Below are 22,461 nucleotides of genomic sequence, written 5' to 3' on the forward strand. Positions count from 1 at the left end.
TCATGAAGAGAACCAATCTCTAGAACCATAACCAAAGACTTTATAACCCGGCAAGCAAAGACTCGAAACGCTTCCGAATGCGACGATGACGACAACATCGTCCAAAATCGTCTGAGTAGAAGTTTTAAAAGCAATCAGATCTTAACAGATCTGCAGAGCAAGGACAAGGAGCATAGCCTAACCTCTCGATAAAACCAAACTCAAAAGAGCCCAATGATGGAACGAAGAAGCTATCAACCACATCGAACAAAACACCCAAGAGAAGAGCCAACTACAAACAACTAAGACTATCATAACTTCTAACAAACTGAAGCCTAAGCTTATAAAGGGAAACATCCTTATGGGAATCAACGGCTGCAAAAGTAGAGCAAGGGTGATGGACGAGACAATGGCTGGGCGGATAAAACGCAATCACAACCAAACAACACAAACGGGTTCAAAGCAATGAAAAGCACATGAACAGGTACAAACGAAGGGAAGGGTCAAGATGATATATTATTCTTCGAGTCGTATCGTGGAACTTCTAGCTCCGGAATTAAAACCATCAACTTGCAACCACAAAACCCAACAAAGATCGCTTCTACCGCTATGCCCAAACCCGAGATCGAAACTCTTGTTAGAAGTAAAAGCTTCTCTCTCACAAAGAACAAAACAAACGTACTTGTTGCTCTGTTTTATAGAAGAGAAAACAAAGTATAATCGAACTTGAGGTATTATTAATAAACTGAAAAACTTGTGTGTTTACATCATAGTTTCGTTGCTTTAAATAGATAATACAACTGACGCAAATAAGAGTTTTATCTCTTCTACTTGTGACGTTTAGACAATACGACACAATCTAAACATCACGACTCTTAACTAGAAACTAACTTATACGAATGTGACTTTATGTTATACAAAACTCAATTATGTCCAACAACTCTAATCAAACCACAAGACTCCCCAATCAAGGGCCAAACTTCAACCACATCTACAACAAACAGAAGAGAGAAAATCAAACTAAGAGGATCAGATGCTTACACCATGGTCAAGGAAGACAACGAAGCCACAGAAACGGCGATCCTCCAACAATCGAACCATCCCAACAAAAGTTACTGCAATGAAATCCGAGCGTTACTCTTACTTTTGAAACACCTTTTTTTCTTTTTTCTTTTTGATAAAGAAGTTTAGTTGCTTTTTTTTTTTACCTCCAAATTTCTGCATAGAGTTAATAACTTCATTGTGAATTACTAATGCTGTATTGCTGTTGCCGTTTAAATAGTATTACTTTCGATTTACCTTTGATGTTTACATACTGCGTAGAAAACTGGAAACACGTTATAACAGTGTATAGCAAGGATAAACTTTTACCTTTGTGTAATGTACAGTATTACTCCGTATGCTGTATATATCCATATCTACGTAAATTGTAATATTTCTTTTTTACCTGCGGATAATGACTAACATAAGTGTCATCAAAGACACACAATTCGAAGCGTCTAAATGGCTCATGAAAAGAAAAAGAGTTTAAAAGCTTAAAAACCATGACTGATGACAAGTTTATGAACCTCTAAGGGAAGAGAGACAAATTAAACACCATAATTAAAATGAAAACAAAAGGCGCAATAGCAATCTATAACAAGGACTACGTTAAATTATAAGAGATTGGCTCAAGCTTGACAATGTTCTCTACATGATCTAGAAAGGCGTAAGCTTTAAGAGACTTCAAAGCTTCCATTCCTTGGATTCCAACTCTAGTCATAGTGTTCCTCTCGGGATCATCGTAGAGAAGGTAGGAAGAGTTGGATTCGGATATATTGTATTTGTATAACGAGAACACAATTTCACCTGTGTCACTTGTTCCAACAAACCGTAACTCCGTCTTTTCAATTAGATCCTTCCAAGGAGGGGGCATTACGTAGATATAGCTCGACCATTGGTGTTTCTCGGCATCTTCTAAAACCCATAGTTGAATCCCTGTTATAAGTAATTTGTCAGGGCCAAAGTTCGGCTGGAATTTAGCTAATTTACCCTTGTAGTTTACCAGAGTTGGTCGAATCTCCGATCCCGAGCTATGTTCCATGCCATGAGCTTTCTTTACATAACTAAACTTCTCAGATTTAATATCAAAGCAAATTATATCAGGATACCCGTCATAGTCACCATCGACCATGCCTAAGTAATACAAAATACCATTTACGCAAATCCCATCATATAGAGGATGATTATGATTCCATGCCTGCTTCACAGGACAAGGAGAATGTGCCATGTCACATTTGATCTTCCTCCATGACGGTTTTTTTCCAGTTACGTTGCTAATGTCAGAACTTGATGCTCCCCAAATTTTCCAAATTGTGACTGGGTCATACACAATGATTTGAACTCTTTCTCGATCGGATCAGACCCAAAATACGACAGTTGCTGTTCGTCTTGACTCTCGGTAAAGTCCAGGATTGTCCTGTGCTAGGGTTACATATCAGTGGCACAGAAACTGTCGTTCCCTTAGTCTCATGAATGTTGAAACCATATACGAAGCCACAAACAGGAGACGAATCACGAGGCTTTGGTGATGAGAAGAAGAACGTTTTGCCGTCTTTAGGGCACGTGAACAATAGCTTCGGGCGAGACGAAGATATGGTGAAGAACGAATCAGTGAAGATTGGATTGCTAAGTGTGGAAGCACATACCTTGGAGGCTTGGACAAGCAACGAAATCTCGCTACAGATTTCGCCGGCAATCTCTTGAGTATCTCGATAACGAGATCAAACGGGAGGAACATTTCTGACGTATTGCGCCGTGTTTTCATGCCTTTTCTAATGTCTCCATTTTCTCTTTCCGTCGGATAAACCCTAGTATTTATTATATAAAAAATAACAAATAAAAAGACCTACTTTTATATAAACAAAGATAACGTAAGGGTCGATCTATATAAACATTTACGTCAGTGCATGTTTCTTTATAAAATATAATCGTGTGTATGTATAAGAGTAAATACCGTATATGTAAACCAACAAAAGTTATTTACATACATGTAAAAGTCGAAACTGCCGAATGTTTATATAGATCGACCCTTACGTTATCTTTGTTTATATAAAAGTAGGTCTTTTTATTTGTTATTTTTTATATAATAGAGGAGTCCAAGAACGTTTGCCTCAAATAAATACATAAAACAGGATAAGTATAAAGTATTAATATTTTTTATACGACTATAATTGGTGAAGAGATGAACCAACCAATGGTTTGAGAGGAAAAAAATAAATATCACGAGACGTCGAGACCCACCAAACAAAGACGGTCATGTAAATCCCGTGACGCGTGAGCCCCCCTCTCCCTCTTGACAAAATTTAACCACTATTGAAGGTACATAGACGAACACCTTGATATGTATTTAATGAGTTACAATAATTTTTAAATTTCAAAATTTGAAATAATGTAGTTGTGTAGATGAAGATGATACACTAGATTAGTTGACTTATTTGTTTACTATGTTCCTGATTTGATTAAAACACATGACTAATATATTTGTAAACTTATTTCAACTAATTTATAATAATACATTAATCCCGTTTGTTAAACTTTCAGGTGATTCCACAATTTGTAATATCTTACAGAAACAATCAGAGGGAGAGGTCAAATGCTAAAGTCTTCAGAAAGTCTTCAATTTGTAATACATTACCGAGGAACTAGAAAATCGAAGCCGGCAAAAAGTCTTGAAAAAAAAAAACTGACAACTCTTACAAAAGGTCAAATGCTAAAGTACACATGACAAATCTAACAATACTGTTGTTTCATCTTCTCTTTATCGCCAAGGTTAAAAAACATAAGGAAGATATATATCTGAAAAATTCAGGAAAAAAATTAAAACTATAAATCATATATATTCTACAGCCTGCAGTGACTCCTGTGGTTTTTCTTTTGTTTTTGTTTTTTCTCTTTTTACCCCTAAAAAAATTATATGGAAGTTGCAACAATCTGTACAATAGGAGAGACTGTCCCATATATATTTTCATGTCACAAGTCACAACAAATAATGAAGCCATGACTCTCCACAAGATTTTCATACCAGAAAATATATGGCTGAGATAGCCAAATGGAAAAATGCCTCTTCTTCTTCTTCTTCTTCTTCTTTCAAATATCCCATATTCACCTTCAGAGCTGTAATGCCAGATCCGGATGCTGCGATGAGGACGAACCTGTCTGCTGATTAGAGCCCGGCGAGTTTGGTGATACTAGCCTAGCGTTAAGGTCCGGCGGAAACCGGTGAAATTCCTGTTTAGTGTAAGGAAACATCAACCCTTGTTGTTGCTGCGAGCTCGGTGTGGCCTCGTTGCTTACGTTTGCTTCTTCTTGTTGTTGTTGTTGTCTCGCAGTTCCTAGCATCTGATTTGCATTATGGCTGAATCCACCGAATCCGCGGATGAGGCCGTTACTGTTCTCGAGTTTGATCAGCGGTCCAGCCTGGCGAGAGGAGGAGGATGATGGGTGATCGGTTTCTGGATTCAAGACACGAGCGGGTGGTGGTGCAGTCTCTTCTATGGTTTGAGAAGAAGAATGTCTGTTTCCTATGAAAGCGCTCGAGACTGAAGCGGTTGGAGACAGGATTCTGTTGGAATGATCATCAGACGCTAAGTCATTAGAACACTTTTGTTTTCCCGACGACATTACTAAGTTTTGTTTTTGAGAATTATCATCCTCTTCAGGTCCTGCTGGGTTCTCTCCAACCCAACCTAGACCAAATTTGATTCCAGGTGGTAATACTGTCTCGATTCTCCTCGATGCAACTTTCCAGGCAACAGGACCAAGATTTGCAGCGTATCTTGCTAGACTCCTCGCGTAACCGTACTCAGTGTTTAAGCCAACCTGATGAATAAAGAAAAACAATGATCATCAGACTCTTGTTTTCTATATACAAAAACTGCTGAAATAGTGTTTGGCAATTACGTACTGGAATCAACTGTTTCAACTCGTCTTCAAGCGTTGTCAAGACCGATGGTTCTTGGGAAGAAGTCGAGAGGTGGTTGTAGGTATCACGTCTGTTATCATCAACATTGAAATGTTTCATTCCGTACTTGTTAACCGCCTTCACAACCGAAGCTACAGAGAAACCAAGAAGATGGTTTCATATTGGCAAATTAAAATAATACTGAAAGAAGGCAGAGAGTAAAGGGCAAGAGATTGTTTTACATGGAAACTCGTTCTCCCAATCTATGGACCAACCACTTTGAGTCTCGCTGTTATTATTAATTCTAACTGATGATTCTGCTTGACGGAACTTATATGGAGGCGCCTTTCTTAGATTGTAAGCACCAGAAAATTTATTAGAGCTATCTCCTCCTCCAAGCGTATCAGCTGATATTTCAGAAGCAGTACGGTCAATGGAAGATGGTTCAGGCTGTTTCTTTGGCGGACGTCCTCTTCTGGCAACTTTTGGCTGTTGCTGCTGCTGTTGTGAGCTTTGTGGTTCTTCATCATCACTGTCTTGCCTTAAATTCTCAAAGTCCTTTTTCGCCAATTCTTGTATAGCTCGTGCCTATAATAAGCCAAATCACACACTATTTTTCAGAAACTTGGAACGAAAATATCAAAACAAGAATAGCTAAAAACAATAATAATTAAAATCTAGGACATACCTGTCGATAATATACAGTGTCTGATGAATTATATTCCATTGCATTTGTACATATTAAAAACACATCTCTCTGCAAAAGGAACAGGGCCAGATGCGACATTTATCAGAGAGCGGTACAAAGAACAGGGCGAGAAGCGATATTTATCAGAGAGCAAGCTGTTTTAACACCAATAATCTCCTCACAAATTCACATATATTCAGACTAGGAGACAATTTGAGTCTAAACAGATCAACAGTTACTGTGAGTTACGCAAAACTTTTGAAACAGCCTTAGGTGTGCACCCTATACTACAAGTATCTATCTTCATTGGTTAGCATTCTCATGAAGAAAATGCACGCAAACAACATCAAGCAACAGCTCTCCATAAAGAAAACAAAAGAAGCCGTAAGAAAAGTTTCGAAATGAAGATGCCAAGCAACAAAAACTTTCGAGCTATCATACGGAACCAACTTTCGAACACATGGAAAGTTCAAGGAGAAGCATCGAGAAAGAGTCCAATGTGGGGGACTCAAAGAAGAACAAAACTTACCTCAAATTGTTCTAAACTGGCATATGCTGCAGAGTCTAGTTTCTTCCGCACAGTGCTAAAATCCATGGGATTCGTGATAATCTCGTGATAATCAGGAAGCTGTAAAACAAATACCGAAACGCAGATAAGTCAAACTGAAAAACAAGAAGCTTTAACATCAACAACAAAAAAAGGGAGTAAAGGAAGGAGTTTTTCACCTCCTCAGGATCAACAGGGTCAGAGTAAACGCCATAAGTATCCTTCCTTCAAGTGTTTTGTAAAAACAACAACAAGAACAACGATCAGAAACCCAGTTGCTCTTAAAACCAAAAATGACAGAGAAGAAGGGGGAAATGAGCATATATACTTTTGAAGTCTATCGAGGATGAACACCAACAACTTTTTGTCTGGCAAAGGTGTAGTGGGACCTGACTCCACGGGAGACCCTATCCACATGTAAACCCAAAAATATATATAAAAGTTGATAATTTAATCGCTTCTCAGCATCAGAAAAATCCTCGCTTTTATCCTCGTACGAATTTTTTTTGCAGTGTTTATTGCCTTTTTCAAGAATTAAATATATATATATATATATATATAAAAAGAAGAGTTTTTATACCTTGAAGAATGTCTGTCGCTTTCGAAGCCTTTTCTCCCTACAAGAAGTAAAAACCAACAGCAACAACAGATCATCAGTATGTTTCCAATGTTCATGTTTTAAGCAAAAGTAAATAACCAACGGACACAACATAACTAAGAAACTGATGGTCGTTTTAAACTAAGGAAAAGACAAATCGGAACTTGTTTCAGACACGATTGGTTTCAGTTCTCAGTTTCAGTGCATCTTTTAATTCAGAGAGGTAATCTACGGATTTTAATTACCAGGAAAATCAATATTATAATACATAAATTCTCCAAAATTAAAAGCAGAGAGAATAAAAACTGATTAAAAAACCCACACAACACACACAAGAATTTTCTTAGCTGAAGACAAAAAAAAAATAAAGAAAGAGGAAATTTTAATTTACAGAAAAAGCAGAATTATGAATTCTCTACTCCACCAATTAAAAAAAAAACGCACACAACAAGAAGGGGAAAAAAAAGAAATGACTCAGTCAAACAAACTCTCAATCTCTCCCACTCACTCAAAAAAATCTAAATATTCAAGCAGAGAAGAGAAGAGACGAACAACACACTACTACTACAAACGCGCGAAATTATTCATAATCAAAATCACTTTTGGGGGAAGAATTAAAAAAAAAAAAAAAGAAACTAATTCGATCCGAATTCAATTCAAATTTATCCCTACCGTGTGATTAGATCCGCCGCTGAATTTAACGGAAGCCTCGGGAGTCTCGTCGAGATTCAGATCCGATTGGGAATTAGGAGAATGTCGATGAGACTGATGATGAGAGTTCAATCCATGTAAAAGCTTGTGTTTCTTCTCACGCCGCTCGTCGTCGTCGTTGTCTTCTATGTTGTTGTTGTCGTCTTCGTCTTTGATCCAGGGCGAATCGCCGTTTGAATTAGGGTTCCGCCGTTTGGATCGGGAGGCGGAGTTGGGAGCGTGATTGAGAGAATTAGGGTTTTTCGAACCGGATCTATGGTGCTGGTGGTGGTCATCTTGATTGCGATGCTGTTGTAATTGTTGCTGTTTGATAGCTCGCTTTTGAAGGTCTAATAGAGATGGCCTCCCTTTCTTCTTCTTCTTCGTCATTGTATCTGCTACCTCACCCATTTTTTCTCTCCTCTCCTCTCTCCTCTCTCTCTCTCTCTCTCTCTCTCTCTCTTCCCCCTTTCTATTTCTCCTCCTAGACAGGCGTTTGGTTTTGTGTTTTCTTTAAGTTTTTTTTTGATTTAATTGTTTTTTTAATAAATAATTAAAATTTAAATTAATAAATACAAAAAAAAACTCTTCTACATGTGTGTGAACTCGCACGTGCCGAAAAAGTGAAATGGATAAGTTATTTGGGCCGTAATGGGCCCGTTTAGGGTTGATATTTATAATGTTGGGTCGGTTTGATCTGATGGATTCGTGTACCCACAGGGGAGTGGGGGATCGACCTGGATACGGTACCCACATGACGACGGTTGTTATTTATAGTGTTGGGTCGGTATAACTGTTTTTTTTTTTTTGGAAGATCAGTATGGATATTCAAGTCATGTACGTGTTGATACCGTTATGACATTATTATTATGAATCAATGATGTAACCGAATAAAAATGGATACGCACATTGTTTAACAAAAAAAGAATTACAAATATATTATATTTCTATTCAAATTAACCACTAATAAAATTGAGATGTGCATTTTCTTGACCCCAAATAATCTTTTTAAGAGCTTGAATCAATTGTTTAAAATATTTATCATCTTTTGGCTAAGCACATTTTATTTTGTCATTTGTAAGTAACAAAGCCATTTCAAATTTTTTTATTTTTTTTTGAATATATCTTTTAATAATAACCTCCAAATAATTCTTTTGTTGATAAAAAAAAGAAATACGAGTTTACGAAACCTCTTAATTGAAACTACGCCGTTTTGTAAAACGCGGTCGTTTAGTCTAAGTCAGCAATTAAAAACCATGTGACCAACCATATGTCATTTGATGACTTTAGACTCGACGAACCATTTGTCAATAGAGAATTGAAATCTCCTTGTCTCTTACAGATTTGTTTCCTTCCATCAATGGGAAGAAGAAGAATAGAAAATCGGCTAGATATATATACGTATGTGTGTAGTTACGTCGAGATGTCTTGTAGCACATTTGGTACTGAGTCGAGTAAGTGTTGTATGAGGTCACCGGTTCGAATCATTAGTTAGTTTAGTTATATTTTTTAAAAAATAATAATTTTACTGAAACAACGTCGTTTCGTAATAGGCAGTCGTTTATTAGTTCACCCACATCCATCCATGGCATCATCCCAAGAGAAGGCGTCTCTCTCTTTCTTCGCAAATCATCATCGTATTTTAGATTTGAGAAATTGAAATCGAAGACTGAGGAGGGGAAATATGATGCGGTTGTTGGATTGTTTCAAGAAATTGGAGCAAGGTTTATCACGTGGAGCCAGAGAAAGACGCTCACATCCTTCAGTTCAGGTATGTTTCCATCGAACCAGGACCAAGCCGTAGTTCTAGGAATCTGGATGCTAGTAATTAGGGGGAATACTTTGATTATGAATGTCAGAGCCCCCCTTGTTAAACTCTCGTCGTAGATACTTATGTGGATGACTAACGCGGGGCCGTTGAAAGATTCTTTAGTTAGACTTGGAGGTTTCAACGATAATGAGAAATTGGAATTTGTGTCTAGGAGTTTTAATCAGGATCAGTTCTAAGCTATAGTTTAACTGTGAGGAGGTGAAGCATTCTCCATTTGTTAGCTAGCATGATTTTCAAGACATAATGGTGGTCAGATCTCACAAGGAGAAGGAAGCCAATGCAAAAAAAAACAGATTGGAAGATCTAGAAGAAAACTTCTAAGGTAGAAGAAGAAGAAGAAGAAGGATATTCTCTCTCTCTCTTGGTGATGAATGAATGAATACTCAAAGAGATGAAGTGGTGAAGAACCAGATTCGTCACAATTTCGAGAGAGAACTATACACGTCTCTAGACACTACTACTCAAGGTGAATTTTCTAACGGGTTTGTTTGGCTGCCGGTACGAAGATTACTTGGAACTAGAAAAAGAGTCTTTCTTAGTGAGCAGCAAGAAGGTTTGTGAGTGGCTAAGAGGAGACTTGTTATTATTATTAAGAGGATTTTGTCCCTTGTCTTCTAATTAACACTTAACATGGTGCAAGACAGTGTCAAGACATTGATAGTAGTTATCTGTTCCTTGTTGTTCTTGTTTTTTCTCGTTACTTCACATGCTCTGCAGTTTTTGATAATTTTCTTTGTCTATTTGTAACAACAGTTGATAATAAGGATTTAAGTAAATGCATAGTTCACAAACCTTATCACAAAAAGAATGGGTCTCCTCTTGATCCAATGTTGTCTAAGATGATTGTTGTTTTTTGGCAAAATACAAATGCTCTGATGATATCATATAAATGGCTGCTATGTTGTCGATCAGGCCTTCTATTTATCATATCAATTACTCCTCTTTTTGCAATCTCACTGTTTATTTGATCTCTTTTAATGTTGTGTGAAAGATTTACAATTCGTGGAAGGATGAAGAAACTACTTCACACTTGTTAATTCTCTCATGTTTTATAAACCAAACACACATAAATTTCAAAATTTTGAAACTTTAAGAACCCTCCTACCATTGGCGTAAGTAAAAAGTAATTAATCATAAAGGTATCTAAACTTTTGATTTTGCAATATTTTAAATTATAAATATGGTTTAAAAGAACTCATGGGCTCTTAACCAATGGAGATGCCCTAACGTCTTGGTTTCACTTTCTCTCAAATTAGTTAAAAAAAACAAAAAAAAGTAGTTCTAAGTTGTTTGTTTCACATACACACATGATCATCCATATTCCATCATCATGTCTCGGCTATATAAGCAGAGTCTGGGGTCACCAACACAAAAACATCACAACCAAAAAGAACAACAAAACAGAGAGAGAGAGAGATAGCAAGAGAGAGATTCAAATTAGCAACATCTTGTTTATATTCTTTCTAAGAGAAACAGAGAAAAATGGAAGGCAACAACCAACTTACGCTTCTGATGAACAGAGACAATTGGGGAAACAGGCAAGTTTAAAAAAATTCATTCCTGACGTTTCTTCTTTCTTGGGTTTTGAATTTGTGAATCGATCGACGTACGTACGTTAATAATGTTGATGACTTTTTTTATTATTTCTAAGCGGTCTCATCTGATGGCTTACTGAATAACAGGGTCATAAGTAAGGCTTCTTGGGATGGCCATATTTTGAGTGGTCGTTGCGAAAATAGCAACTGTACGTGGCTTGCTATTTCTAAACGAGGCCGAGTCGCGTTTCTCATGAGTAGAACGTTGGTTGATGACGACATTGTTCCATTCCGCGGCTGCGAGTTTTACCCCTCTCAATTCTTGGAGGTTTCGTTTTTTTCAGTTTTTAACTCATTTTTTTTTTGTTGTTGCATATTTTGCTTTTCGTTATTATTTCTAGACATATTTGGATATCTTAATTTGATCACGGGGTTTATTATTTGTTTGATTTAGAGCAATATGAGTCCTTGGGAGTTTGCCGTTGATGTACAGCGTGAAAGGGATATACAAAATAAATGGTCCTATAGCCTTATTGTCGCAGACATGGCTTCGAATTCAATGGTTCATATCAGGAAACCTGAGAAAGATGAGCCGAATGTCATGATAGGATTCGTTCCGTCTGGTGTGCATACACTTTCTCCTGTCCACGGTCTCGATTCCGCAATCTCTGAGAGGGTAATCACTTGCTGTAACTAACTTCAGGGCATTCTTTTTTTTTTTGTCAAAATCTTATTCGTTGAGTTTCTAGCTCCTTCAAACCCTCTTTTTTTTTTTTTTTTTGCAGGATATACACCTGAGAGACCGATTTACTCAGATGATTGGTCATTTGGGAAACGATCCACTACCACAGCTTAGGGAGTTTGCTAGCAACTTTATGTTTAGTCCTGTGGGAGAAGGTCAAGAAACGGTGTTTGTGGATGAAATGGCTAACCATCCTGATTTACAAGTAAGACATTTGATCTAACGTTTTTATTGTTCATCCTCTTACGTACCATCATTAATTAGTTAATCTCTTTCTTTTCGTTTCAATTCAGCTTGCGCTCGGAATGCAACGATATGGAACAACAAGTACGACTGCTTTGGTTGTGAAACGCACTGGGGAAGTGAAGATCTTCGAGAGGTACTGGGAGGAGAATGGTCAATGGACCGAGAACAACTTGCCCGATTTCACCTTCCAAGACAACTAGTTACAATGACCAGACCACTGCGCAGCATCCGAATATATTATGTTCTATAATAAGTAATCATGTTGATGCTGTAATTAAATAGATCTCTCTAATTGACTCAGGGAAACCTGTTTCCTTGATCTCATACTATATCTAGTCTAAGAAACAGTAGGCTTTAAATAAATAAAATAAATTGTTGGTTTATCTAAAGCTTTTGTTTGGCAACTTAGAAAAGCTTCACTTTATAGTTTTCATTTATTCAGTTCTAATTTAATTTCCATAGGTTCTCTTATACAGTTATACGTTAACCTTAGTTACATGTATTTCTCAATTCCAGTGAGAACAACGAGCCACAGTGAAATGAACAAGAACATTTCTCGGATTACCAAAGCTAAGACAAAACAATAGTAGCAAAATGTGGGATTTGAGACTTAGGAAATTCTTAGTAGACTATGATGATGACAGAAAACAACAAAAGTTAATTCTTAAAATTGGATAAAGAAGTTCTTAAGCGCGTGGATTAGTTGGAAGAAAAAGAAGATGTAAAAGAGAAACAGAGCAGAGAGAGATAATCTAGACTATATATAAACAGAGAAATATACAGTAACTACTACTAATTAAAGACTCTTTTTGGTATGTATGCAGTATAATTTACATCGTCTGAAAACCTTTTCCTGTGTGATTATTATAAGGACAAAGGAGTACTACCAATGAGGGAGATTGCTGAGAGGTTTATTATGACCCATTCGAATTGCTGACAAAAGTGATTCTGCCGACATATTTTATAAGAGAATTTAGCAAAATACCAAGGCTGAGCTACCTTTTTATGATAAGAATAACGAGTACAACAGCACTGGTCGTGACTCGTGAAACGCATTAAGGAAGTCTTGTTCCATGAAAGGTTTTGGGAGAATGGCAACTGGAACTACAACGACTTCACTTTCAACTTCGCCTATAGTTACAACTTACAACAATACATCGCAGTACTATATATATTATTTACATAATAAGTAATCTTTGTTGATGCTCTAATATAATTAGGCTCTAACTTCAAAATATTAAGGAAACAACGAAAACTATCAAACGTTTTGCAGAATATGTATATATAATTCTAGAATTTAAGCACTTTAAACTTCAATACTTCAAAATAAAAATTTGATTCTTGACCATGAGTTAATCCGTTATAACTGATTTCACGGTTTGAAAATTCCCTAAATCACATAACTCAAATGGCCTATTTGTTTTTCTCCAAATTGTTCCACATACACATGACACTCCTCGGATCCTCCATATGCCTTACTATTAGCACCTTGTGTTGGCGGCTCAAACTTATCATGGACCATGTGCTAAAATGTCCATAATTTCTTCTTATCTACACTTTTTTGGGGCTAGATTTTGGATATATGTGCTGAACATTGAAAATTTTCTAAAAATTTTGGACCCTCAAAAGTAAAGGAAAAAAATGCAACACAAGTTTTTATCTAGCTATATTTTTAGCTACGTTGGGCCTTAGGGCATCCTCAATGGTGGGATATAAAATTGAGTCTGTTATAGTTTTTAAACAATATATTATGTACTGTTTATAAAATAAGAACTTTTAGAATCTTAATTAATATTATCCCCTCCAATGGTAGGATATAATTTTGAGTCTCTTAATTTTTTAAAGATAGTATATTGAAAATAATTTTTTTTAAGTAAAATATAATTAGTATAAATGTTTAATTAGCTAGGAGGATTTGTGCTTAGGACAATTTTAATTAGGATTCTAAAAACTTAGGACAGATCATATAAGAATGGGTGAATAGAGTTGTTGAGAAAGGAAGCAACTTTCAGGATTTGGACGTTGTTGTAGGTCGTTGCTTCTTACGGAAGAGATTGTTTAGGAGCAATCCAAGTAAAGGCAAACCTGCAACCAAGCAACCATACAGGCCGTTTCGTCTGCCGACACAGCTCCTTAAAGCTTCTCTTTGTTACATCTTCCTCAGGCTTTCGTCCTCTCTGCTTCGATGATGCGGTGGTGGTATTGGTGTCTTTCTCGTATTTGACTGATGACACTAACCCGTCTTCTGCAATGTTTAGGTACGAGACTTGGTTTATCAAAGGCTCTTGTTTCCCTGATGACTCTGAGCTTCTTTTCTCTTGAATCTGCAACAAAAATTTGATTATCTTAGGAAGAAAGCAATAGACAGAAGAGTTGTATAATCTAAACTACAATTCTAAAAAACAAACATTTACTTTCTGTATATGCATATAGCGACTGCAGCTAAGGGCGCCAAGAAACTCATCGGTGGCTCGAACCCACATGTACACAACATATGTAGGCAGTACTTAGTAAAGGAAGTACTATTAGTACTTAGTTAAAAATCAGAGATCCATTTAATCCTTCGAAGAACGCTAGATGTCCCCCGTGATTTGTTGTAAAAGACAATGTTTTTGTTTGCCCTGTTTCAGTAGATAACGTTGATAGCAACAGAAGTATGTAAGTTATTTTCTCATGAACTTTGCTTGTTTCAATGCATTTAACTAATGGATCTGTGGCTAAAATACTAACCTTTTTGATGCCATCCCAATTAGCAAGCCGTGAATATTGAGGTTCATGCCTGCATTGAAACCAAATTAAATGAAGAAAATAAAAAGAAGTCTTGATGTCTCATCAAGTGATTAGAGAGAACTTAAGATACACAAAGAAGAAGAAAGTTATGAAAAATAGCTCACCAAGAGGTCCAATGGAGAGGTCGACCATGCTGAAGTAACCAAGGACCTTCAAGACGTTACTGCCACCAGAGTAGTCGTAGCATCAGTGGAAGTGAAATGTTCCTTGTCTTCTTCTTGCTCAAGGATTTGGACGATAGAGGACTTTTCCACAAGGACTTGCAAGAAGTTGAGGACGCCATACACATTCCATGCCTTATCGTGCTGCCTGAGCAATGCAACCTCCTGCTCTGTTTTGTTCTTGAGCTTTGCTCTGAATTGACAGAAACTTTGGAACTGGTAGACAAACTCATCCAACATATCCCACAGCCACTGGTTGGGCAACTGCATATTAACTACGCCGTGCAACACCACCTAACAACACATACAACCATTCTATCTTCTTAATCATCTAAACAAGAGAGATTCTTGATTCCAAAAAAACAAAATCAAGATTCAAAATCTAACCTCGAAGAGGCTGCAATAGTTGTCATACGAATCGATCCTCTGCTTCAACGTTGGAGATAACCTCGCATACAGATGCCGAAACCACATCTCACGGTACAGAAGGCAGAAGACCTGGTCGTTGTCTACGTAAGGAGCAATGGCTTCCACACTTGGCCATGGCGTCTCCTTGAACAGACGTTTCGATAAGCTCTGGAACGATGTCTCACACATCTGGTGGATCTCGTACACGTTCTTCTCCCTTATGTGTTTGTACATGTGTGACACGAACGATTTCAGGGAGAAGAACGTAACCGAAACACTAAAACACTAAGGTTCCAAAATTGTAAAACAAGAAATCAGAATGCTAGGAGACTAGCGTAACTCACTGTAACCGAAACACCACCCAAACCTCTAAGGTTGTCTCCGCCGATTCGCATCTCCTCCGACCTGAATCCCTCTGATTCCATCTCCTTCCATTGTCAATTGGCGAGTTCGATCGAGAGAGAGAAACAGAGAGAGGGAGAGGAAGAGAAAGAAATAAAATCATTCAACCCTCAAGAACACAATCGGTTTTGTCCAACAAATTGGTGACACGTATGGTCTCTTATTACCGAATTGAGTCTACTAAATAAGAGGTCCTCTTATTTTTTTCTTTTCTCGGATTTAATTTTTTTCCTTTCTTTTCACTTTAAAACATCTCTAAATACCCCCGTTGGGGAAGGCCTTAGAGAAGAGAAGCTTTCAAAGTAAGATTTTTAAAATGACATGTCATGCATGTTCATCAACTTTAATAATTTTTATTACATTTTTTTATTATCATTGGATATAATATTTGTTGACTTTTTTGCTAAAAGTAAAAGAAAAAAACTAACTGATAAATTATCTTGCAATCTAAAATATATATATATATATATAGGCTAATATATATATATATGCTAATATATTATAAATTTTCTTGATCTAATAGAATTGAGTAAAATTTATTACGTGATTGTTACATTTCCTTTTCTTAATGGCTTGCTAGCTAGCTATAAATTAAAATAACTGATAAATAATCTTGCAATCTAATATATATATATATATGCTATTATATATATAATCTTATAAATTTTCTTGATCTTATCAAAGATATATATTTTTTTTTCTTTCAAATTCATGGAAATGTCATAACATTTCTTTTTAATAGAATTGGGTAAAATTTAATTTATCTTATGATGGTGAGATTGTCTTTGGATTTTCCTTTATATATTATTAATAATTGGTTGTTACATTTCCTTTTCTTAATGACTTGTTAGCGAGCTATAAATTAAAAATACCTTTTAATCTCACATCATCAACAAATCAATGAAACAAACTCAGATTATAATAAAGTTTGATTAAGGCACCTCTAATCATGGATGGTATACCAGGAAATTATCACTTAGATTCATCTTCGACCATGAAGAGATTACCTTTGCATCTTCTCGACGAGATTCTCTTCAGGTTGAAACCCAAATCTCTTGCGATGATGCGATGCACTAATAAATATTTCAAATCGCATATTTCTGATGACCCGATGTTTGAAGTCGGATACTCTTCCCGGGTCATACCCAGTTTGCTTCACATTGAAGGTTGGCTCGACACTTACATCTACTACCCGCCTTTATTCTCTTCATGGGATGTTAAGTCAGAATCAATCATTAGAGCGTATGCATCATTGATTAGAAACAAATGTTTCCTTTTTGGTGCATGCTCTGGCCTTCTCTTACTACACATTGGTGGCCTCTTCGTCGCGAATCCCCTCACAAAGAGGTTTCGGTTCATAGATCAGTCTGGATCAAAGCTTTTGCCTACGATAGTTGATGTTTTCGTGGGAAACAATCATCCTAGAGAGATGTGCATCGGTTTTGCGGTAAATCGAACAACCAAGAGATTCAAGATCGTCGGCATACTTGAGATGCAAATGGTTTACGGATTTGAAATCAGCGATGGAGATTCTTGGAGATTATCAAAAACGACCATCACCACTAGCTCAAAAAGTTACCTCACAACAGAAATGAAACATGTTTACTTGGACGACACTCTTCACTGGTTGAGAAACGACGGGAGCATCATAGCCTTCAATCCTGAGACAGAGCAAGCACATTTCATTCCTTCTACTTTCCATCAGGATCAGGATGTGAAACTGTTATTTGCAGCAAACAATAAAACCAATAGCCTAACTTTAATATCAGGGACAAAAGAAACTATCTCATTTTATACACTACTCGGGAATCCCAAATGGACCTTTTCCAGGCGGATCAAGAACATATCTATGGAAGACAGTATGTATGAACCATGGATCATGGTTGCGTATGATGGCAAGCGTCTTGTGGTGAGGGAGATGAGGAATCCTTCTTATTACAAATGTAAGGTTCATGTGTATGACATGGAAGCTGGCAGTTGGGGAGTTTAAGGGTTGGACACACAATGGGGGTTCAAAAACGTATGGAACTCCTATGTGTTTACGCCCTCATTCTTTCCTGTCGACGAGGACGGGCATAATAATAATAATAATAATAAAGCAATTGTAGCATCTAAAGATGATGACCCACATATCTTTTATCTGACTGCAGTTATGGAAATCATTGGTATAACCAAGTAAACAATTTCATGTTTCTCTTATTTTGGATCAATATATAAAATATTAACACACAAAATTTCTTGATATCTAGGTGGTTTCAAGTATTTTGTGTAAAAAAACAGTTGTATCAAAAAATATTTTTAAAACACAAGAGGGATTTCTCTTTATGGGATCAGTGATTATTATACGTTAACAACTCTAATCATGAGGAAGAAAAGCTGTAACCTGTAGATCCAAAAAAATCAACCTTTTGAAGAAAACCAGACATATCATACCAACAACAAATCAGTTACATCCATAGAAAAAAAAATTGAAAAATCAACCAAAATATAGATGAAATGCAGATATATCACTCATCTAGAACTAGAAGCTGGCCGTGTTTATAAACAACCACAAACTAAGAATAAAATTGGAAATATATATTTGATTCGAAACTGAACGAAATGAAAAGATAACATGTTCCATATATATAATATATTGTAGACAATCCAAATTTAGTGATCAAGTCTGAGAAACAATATGCTTAAATTAAATAAGTTGTTGGTTTTCTAGCTGAAACTTTTTGTTTGGCAACTTAACTAAAGTTCACTCTATAATTTTCATCTTTTTTTTTTCTCAAACAAACTCCATTTCATCCATTTCATTAAGCTAGTGACAATAGCTCACCTCTAGGATAAGTCTTTACAACCGTCAACACACTTACATGGGAAGATATCAAAGCAAATATGAATAGGTTCCTATCAAACCACATGATCCCAACATGACAATAAGAATACAAACATAAACTAATACTAGGAAGATAGAAGGGCATACAAGCCACATAGATAGGGTGAACTGCAAAGCGGATAATCCACGTGAGATGGCGAAAGGCTGTCCAAAAACGAATCGCCGGTCGCAAAATGACAAATTGACACAATGGAATGCAGAGATTTTGATGGGTTTTTAAAAACCTAACTCACATTAATGACGAATCATTAGCTCCCTGGAAAGGGAGACATCATGTAGGGTGGGAATAAATTCCCAAGAGTCCAGTGCCAGAGAAAGGGTCCAAGGTGCAACCACCTTGCCGCACCACGTTGAGGCGAGGTTGGTGGCGAGGTTGGTGGATGGGCCCACACGTCGGTGGTGAGCCCTCGGACACAATCACAGGTCATTAAAACAACATTTTCAACGCATTGATGGGACAATGAAGACAACGACAACAAACTGTCGAAGGACGAGGACGTCACCGGTACCGACGACAACGGATCGGGAAGGACATGCGAAGGGAGGAGGCAGATCTCTCCGGCGACCAGGTCATGCGGAGGAAGGAGGGGACAGACAGATGATGCGGCGATATAATAATCTCTGGCCAATAGCAATCTGAACACAACCTCGTCGAGACAAGAGCCAGCAGTAGAGACCAAGATGCAGGATTGGTCCTTGCATAAACCATTATAGCATCCATCGGCTAAACTCGATCCATGTCCAAGGGAATCGGAAGAGGCAAGATCTTCCACAGATCCATGTGAAGAGGCGTCAGTTAACCGCCGAGACACAATCTGATGAGGACATCCCAACTGAACCGGATGGTCCAACAAAACCGAACAAAGAATCTAAACCGGAAGCACCACAAGTCTTTGATGGAGCCATAACAAGACAACGAGCTAAAGTGCTTCAACACAAGTTCAACAAGTATGTGGAAAAACTCATGGAACAAGTCAGCTCATCACCACCTCCACATGAGCCATTGGGTCGAGCTATTTTCTCTACAATTCAAGACCAACATGAAGAAGACGTTGCACCACCTTCGACCGTGAGTCGTGACCTGGATTCAGTTCGGAGTGACTTTTGGCCACTGGTGGGCTCGCAGGCCCAAGCCCACAACTTCCTTGTGATCAACATAGAGGATGCATGAAGACTAGGAGAACGTCTAGAACCAAGGCTTGGTGAACAAGCTCAAGACTTTCCTTCATTACCGATCTGTGAAGGTAAGTTTTTGAATTATTTCCATTTTTTACTTTAATGAGTTTATTGCTTTGATTTTGCAGGATTAAATTAGCCATATTTAGTTATTTCAATTAAGACTGTTGCACAATAAACTCTAGAGTCTAGAGTATTTTTTTATTTTAATTATTTTTTTATTTTCTTTTCTTCTTTCTTGTAATTGCCTATAAAGGCCACCGTGTGTATCATTATTTTTTTACGATGAAATAAAAGTAAGAACTTTTTTTTAAGCTTGCCCTAGTTTGCGCAGCCGCTTCGTTCTCAGCTTTGTCGAGACCCGATACTCCATAGCTAGAGAACCTTTGTGTTTTATCACGAGAATCTCGCAGCTCGTGTGGTGCACCTCGTCTTCCCCATGTTACGTGTTTGTTCGTGGTTTGGAGGCTTGAGCAGCTTGTCCCTTAACCACTCCTTCCTTGGTTCGAGAAGTTTGGCGACGAAACCGGATCGTACCAGCCGAGTTAGCTCGAGCTTGTATCATTTTTGGTATCAGAGCTGAAGTTCCTCACACCACAGGTTGTATCTCTTCATCTCTTCGATTCTTAATTTTTTTAAAAAGTAAATTCAGTTGTGTTCTGCCTTGTTAGCTTGGAAGAACCGTAGAATCTAGTTTCATCTTTTATAGTTAGTTTAAAAAAAAAAAAAAAAATTAAATCAGTCTTGTTTTAATTATTTTCATTCTCGTTTTGTGTTGCCTTCGTTTCAAAGCCCTTAAAAAAAAGTTATTTTTGTGTTTCGTTAGTCATAGTTTTTTTTATATTATTATTTTGAAAAAAAATTATATTTGAGTTCATTTTAGTCGAGGTTTCTTTCTTATTTAAAAAAAAAATTGATACTTGTCTCTGAAACTTTTGTAGACGATCATGGGTGAAGCAGACGAACAACCAAACTTGACCGCAATGATGAACATCCTCACCAACTTGCAGAATCAGTTCAACACATTTGGAGAACGACTGGAACGAGTGGAGCAAGAACCGAGGGGCATGAGAGCAAACAACGCCGGCGGTCGAGCACCACGAAACCCTGTACCCGACGACACCATGCTCAACGATGACCCCAACATACAACAAGACGAACGAAATCAGAGGCAAAGGAGAGCTCAACAATGGGGTTACGAGGAGGATGACGAGGCTCCACCAGTTCGACACCGTCAAGACGCACGTCCGCAACAACCTTACAACGATGTTAAGCTAACTGCTCCTACCTTTGCTGGGAGGATTGATCCCGAGGCGTACCTTGAGTGGGAGAAACGGATGGACCACATCTTCGAGTATTACAACCACCCTGGACCCAAGCGAGTAGCTCTAGCTATAGCCCAATTCACTGACACGGCTCTTACGTGGTGGGATAGGACTACGTCCGAACGAAGGAGGAATAGACTTCGTGCTATTGACTCATGGGTCGACATGAAGGATGTCATGAGGCAAAGGTTTGTACCCCCTACTTTTCATAGGGAACTACAACGACGTTTTCGTGGTCTTAGGCAGGGAAACAAATCGGTGGAGGAGTATTTCGAAGATTTCGAGCGCTTAAGGAACCGCTTGGAGCTACACGAGGATGAGGAGTCACACATGGCGTAGTTTCTCGAAGGATTACAAGATCGCATAGGCCGCAAAGTGGAGATGCAAACGTACCAAGATCTGCAAGGACTCTTCCATTTAGCTCTTCAAGCGGAAGGTCAAGTCAAACGAAAATTGGACACTGTAGACGCAAACCCAATGAATTTTAGGCCCAGATAGTACTTGATAGAATTTCAATTATTCCCTTAATTTATAACTTGTATTTAGTGTAAACTTCAACCAAACCGAACAATTTAAAATCGAACCGGATGACCGACGCAGCAAACCGAACCGGATCCTCGAGGAGATATTAACGCGAATAAATATTATTCGTAATAACTGCTATGATTTTAATTATTTTAGGAACCAAAAATAAGGGCAATGAGTCATCATATCACTTGCCGTTGAATCCTCGCGCTGAGAAAGAAGCACAAGAGAAACACACATAAACAAAGACCAACGATCAAAACTTGAGAAGGTGACAGCCAATAAAATGAAATCACAAGGATCGATGACGTGGCATAATATATTTGAAATCCCGCCTAAACCCCTCAGTTTTTTTACATTTCGTGCGAAATTTCAATTTTTATTCTAATAACCCTTTTTATTGATTGACCAAAGATATTTTGCAAAGCCTTTTCTCTCCCCCACTAGTGCCTCCTTCCTCTTCTCTCACTTGAATCTTCTTCTCCCACATAGCGTACAAATCACAAACTCGCTCAATTCCTTCTCTCTATCTCTCTATTCGAACCCTTCGCTCTTCGTCTTCAAGGTAAATTTCATTCGTTTTCTAGTTTGATTCATCTCTCGGTTTTTTTGTGTTTCGATCTGTTTAGGCGATAGGATTTGTTTATTCAAATTGATTTGCGTGTTTTGGGATATGAATTTCATGTTCTGGATGTTTGCGATTTGTGCTTTATATGATTAGGTTTCTGTAGCATCTTTAATTCATTTCGATCATGTGTATCGATCTCTTATTTGGTGATGACGATTTTTTTCTTTCAATTATCGCGTTTGTGTAAAGAATCGATTGATGCTATATGTGACGTACTTGTATAGCTTCGTTACTGATCTTGTGTGATACATTTCGCAGAATCAATTATGAAAGGAGGTAAATCAAAGGCTGAAACCAGGAGCTCCAAGTAAGTTTCAGATTCGATCTATTTTTGTCAGATCTCTGGAAATTTAGATTCGAGTCC

At 37.5% G+C, this 22,461-nt stretch overlaps 3 protein-coding genes, 1 long non-coding RNA gene and 2 pseudogenes across 4 annotated transcripts in view; 3 read left to right on the plus strand and 3 right to left on the minus strand.

Annotated features, from left to right (window-relative positions):
• Positions 1,484 to 2,741, minus strand: LOC104776186 (annotated as a pseudogene).
• On the minus strand, positions 3,695 to 7,944 carry LOC104776187 (bromodomain-containing protein 9-like). The gene is made up of 9 exons (XM_010500203.2): positions 7,427 to 7,944; positions 6,737 to 6,773; positions 6,485 to 6,563; positions 6,336 to 6,381; positions 6,139 to 6,237; positions 5,610 to 5,678; positions 5,164 to 5,509; positions 4,925 to 5,073; positions 3,695 to 4,839 (listed from the first exon to the last, which is right to left on the minus strand). Exons 1-9 carry the CDS (start codon positions 7,853 to 7,855, stop codon positions 4,129 to 4,131), a joined length of 1,965 nt encoding a protein of 654 aa, XP_010498505.1. The 5' UTR covers positions 7,856 to 7,944; the 3' UTR covers positions 3,695 to 4,128.
• LOC104778800 lies at positions 10,758 to 11,998 on the plus strand. The gene is made up of 5 exons (XM_010503235.1): positions 10,758 to 10,813; positions 10,958 to 11,138; positions 11,265 to 11,486; positions 11,596 to 11,757; positions 11,846 to 11,998. Exons 1-5 carry the CDS (start codon positions 10,758 to 10,760, stop codon positions 11,996 to 11,998), a joined length of 774 nt encoding a protein of 257 aa, XP_010501537.1.
• LOC104776188 lies at positions 13,650 to 15,685 on the minus strand. The gene is made up of 5 exons (XR_766109.2): positions 15,137 to 15,685; positions 14,693 to 15,043; positions 14,529 to 14,577; positions 14,213 to 14,419; positions 13,650 to 14,122 (listed from the first exon to the last, which is right to left on the minus strand). It is a non-coding gene; the product is annotated as an uncharacterized LOC104776188 (long non-coding RNA).
• LOC104776189 lies at positions 16,488 to 17,556 on the plus strand (annotated as a pseudogene).
• LOC104776190 (high mobility group B protein 2) overlaps positions 21,857 to 22,461 on the plus strand; it is a 2,748-nt gene continuing 2,143 nt past the window's right edge. Inside the window, exons 1-2 of the mRNA XM_010500205.2 lie at positions 21,857 to 22,034; positions 22,356 to 22,404. Coding sequence (XP_010498507.1) covers positions 22,364 to 22,404 — 41 coding nt within the window. The 5' untranslated portion in view covers positions 21,857 to 22,034; positions 22,356 to 22,363. The remainder of the gene's footprint in view (positions 22,035 to 22,355; positions 22,405 to 22,461) is intronic.

This window comes from Camelina sativa, chromosome 3, assembly GCF_000633955.1.
Source record: "Camelina sativa cultivar DH55 chromosome 3, Cs, whole genome shotgun sequence".
NCBI classification, from domain to species: Eukaryota; Viridiplantae; Streptophyta; class Magnoliopsida; order Brassicales; family Brassicaceae; genus Camelina; species Camelina sativa.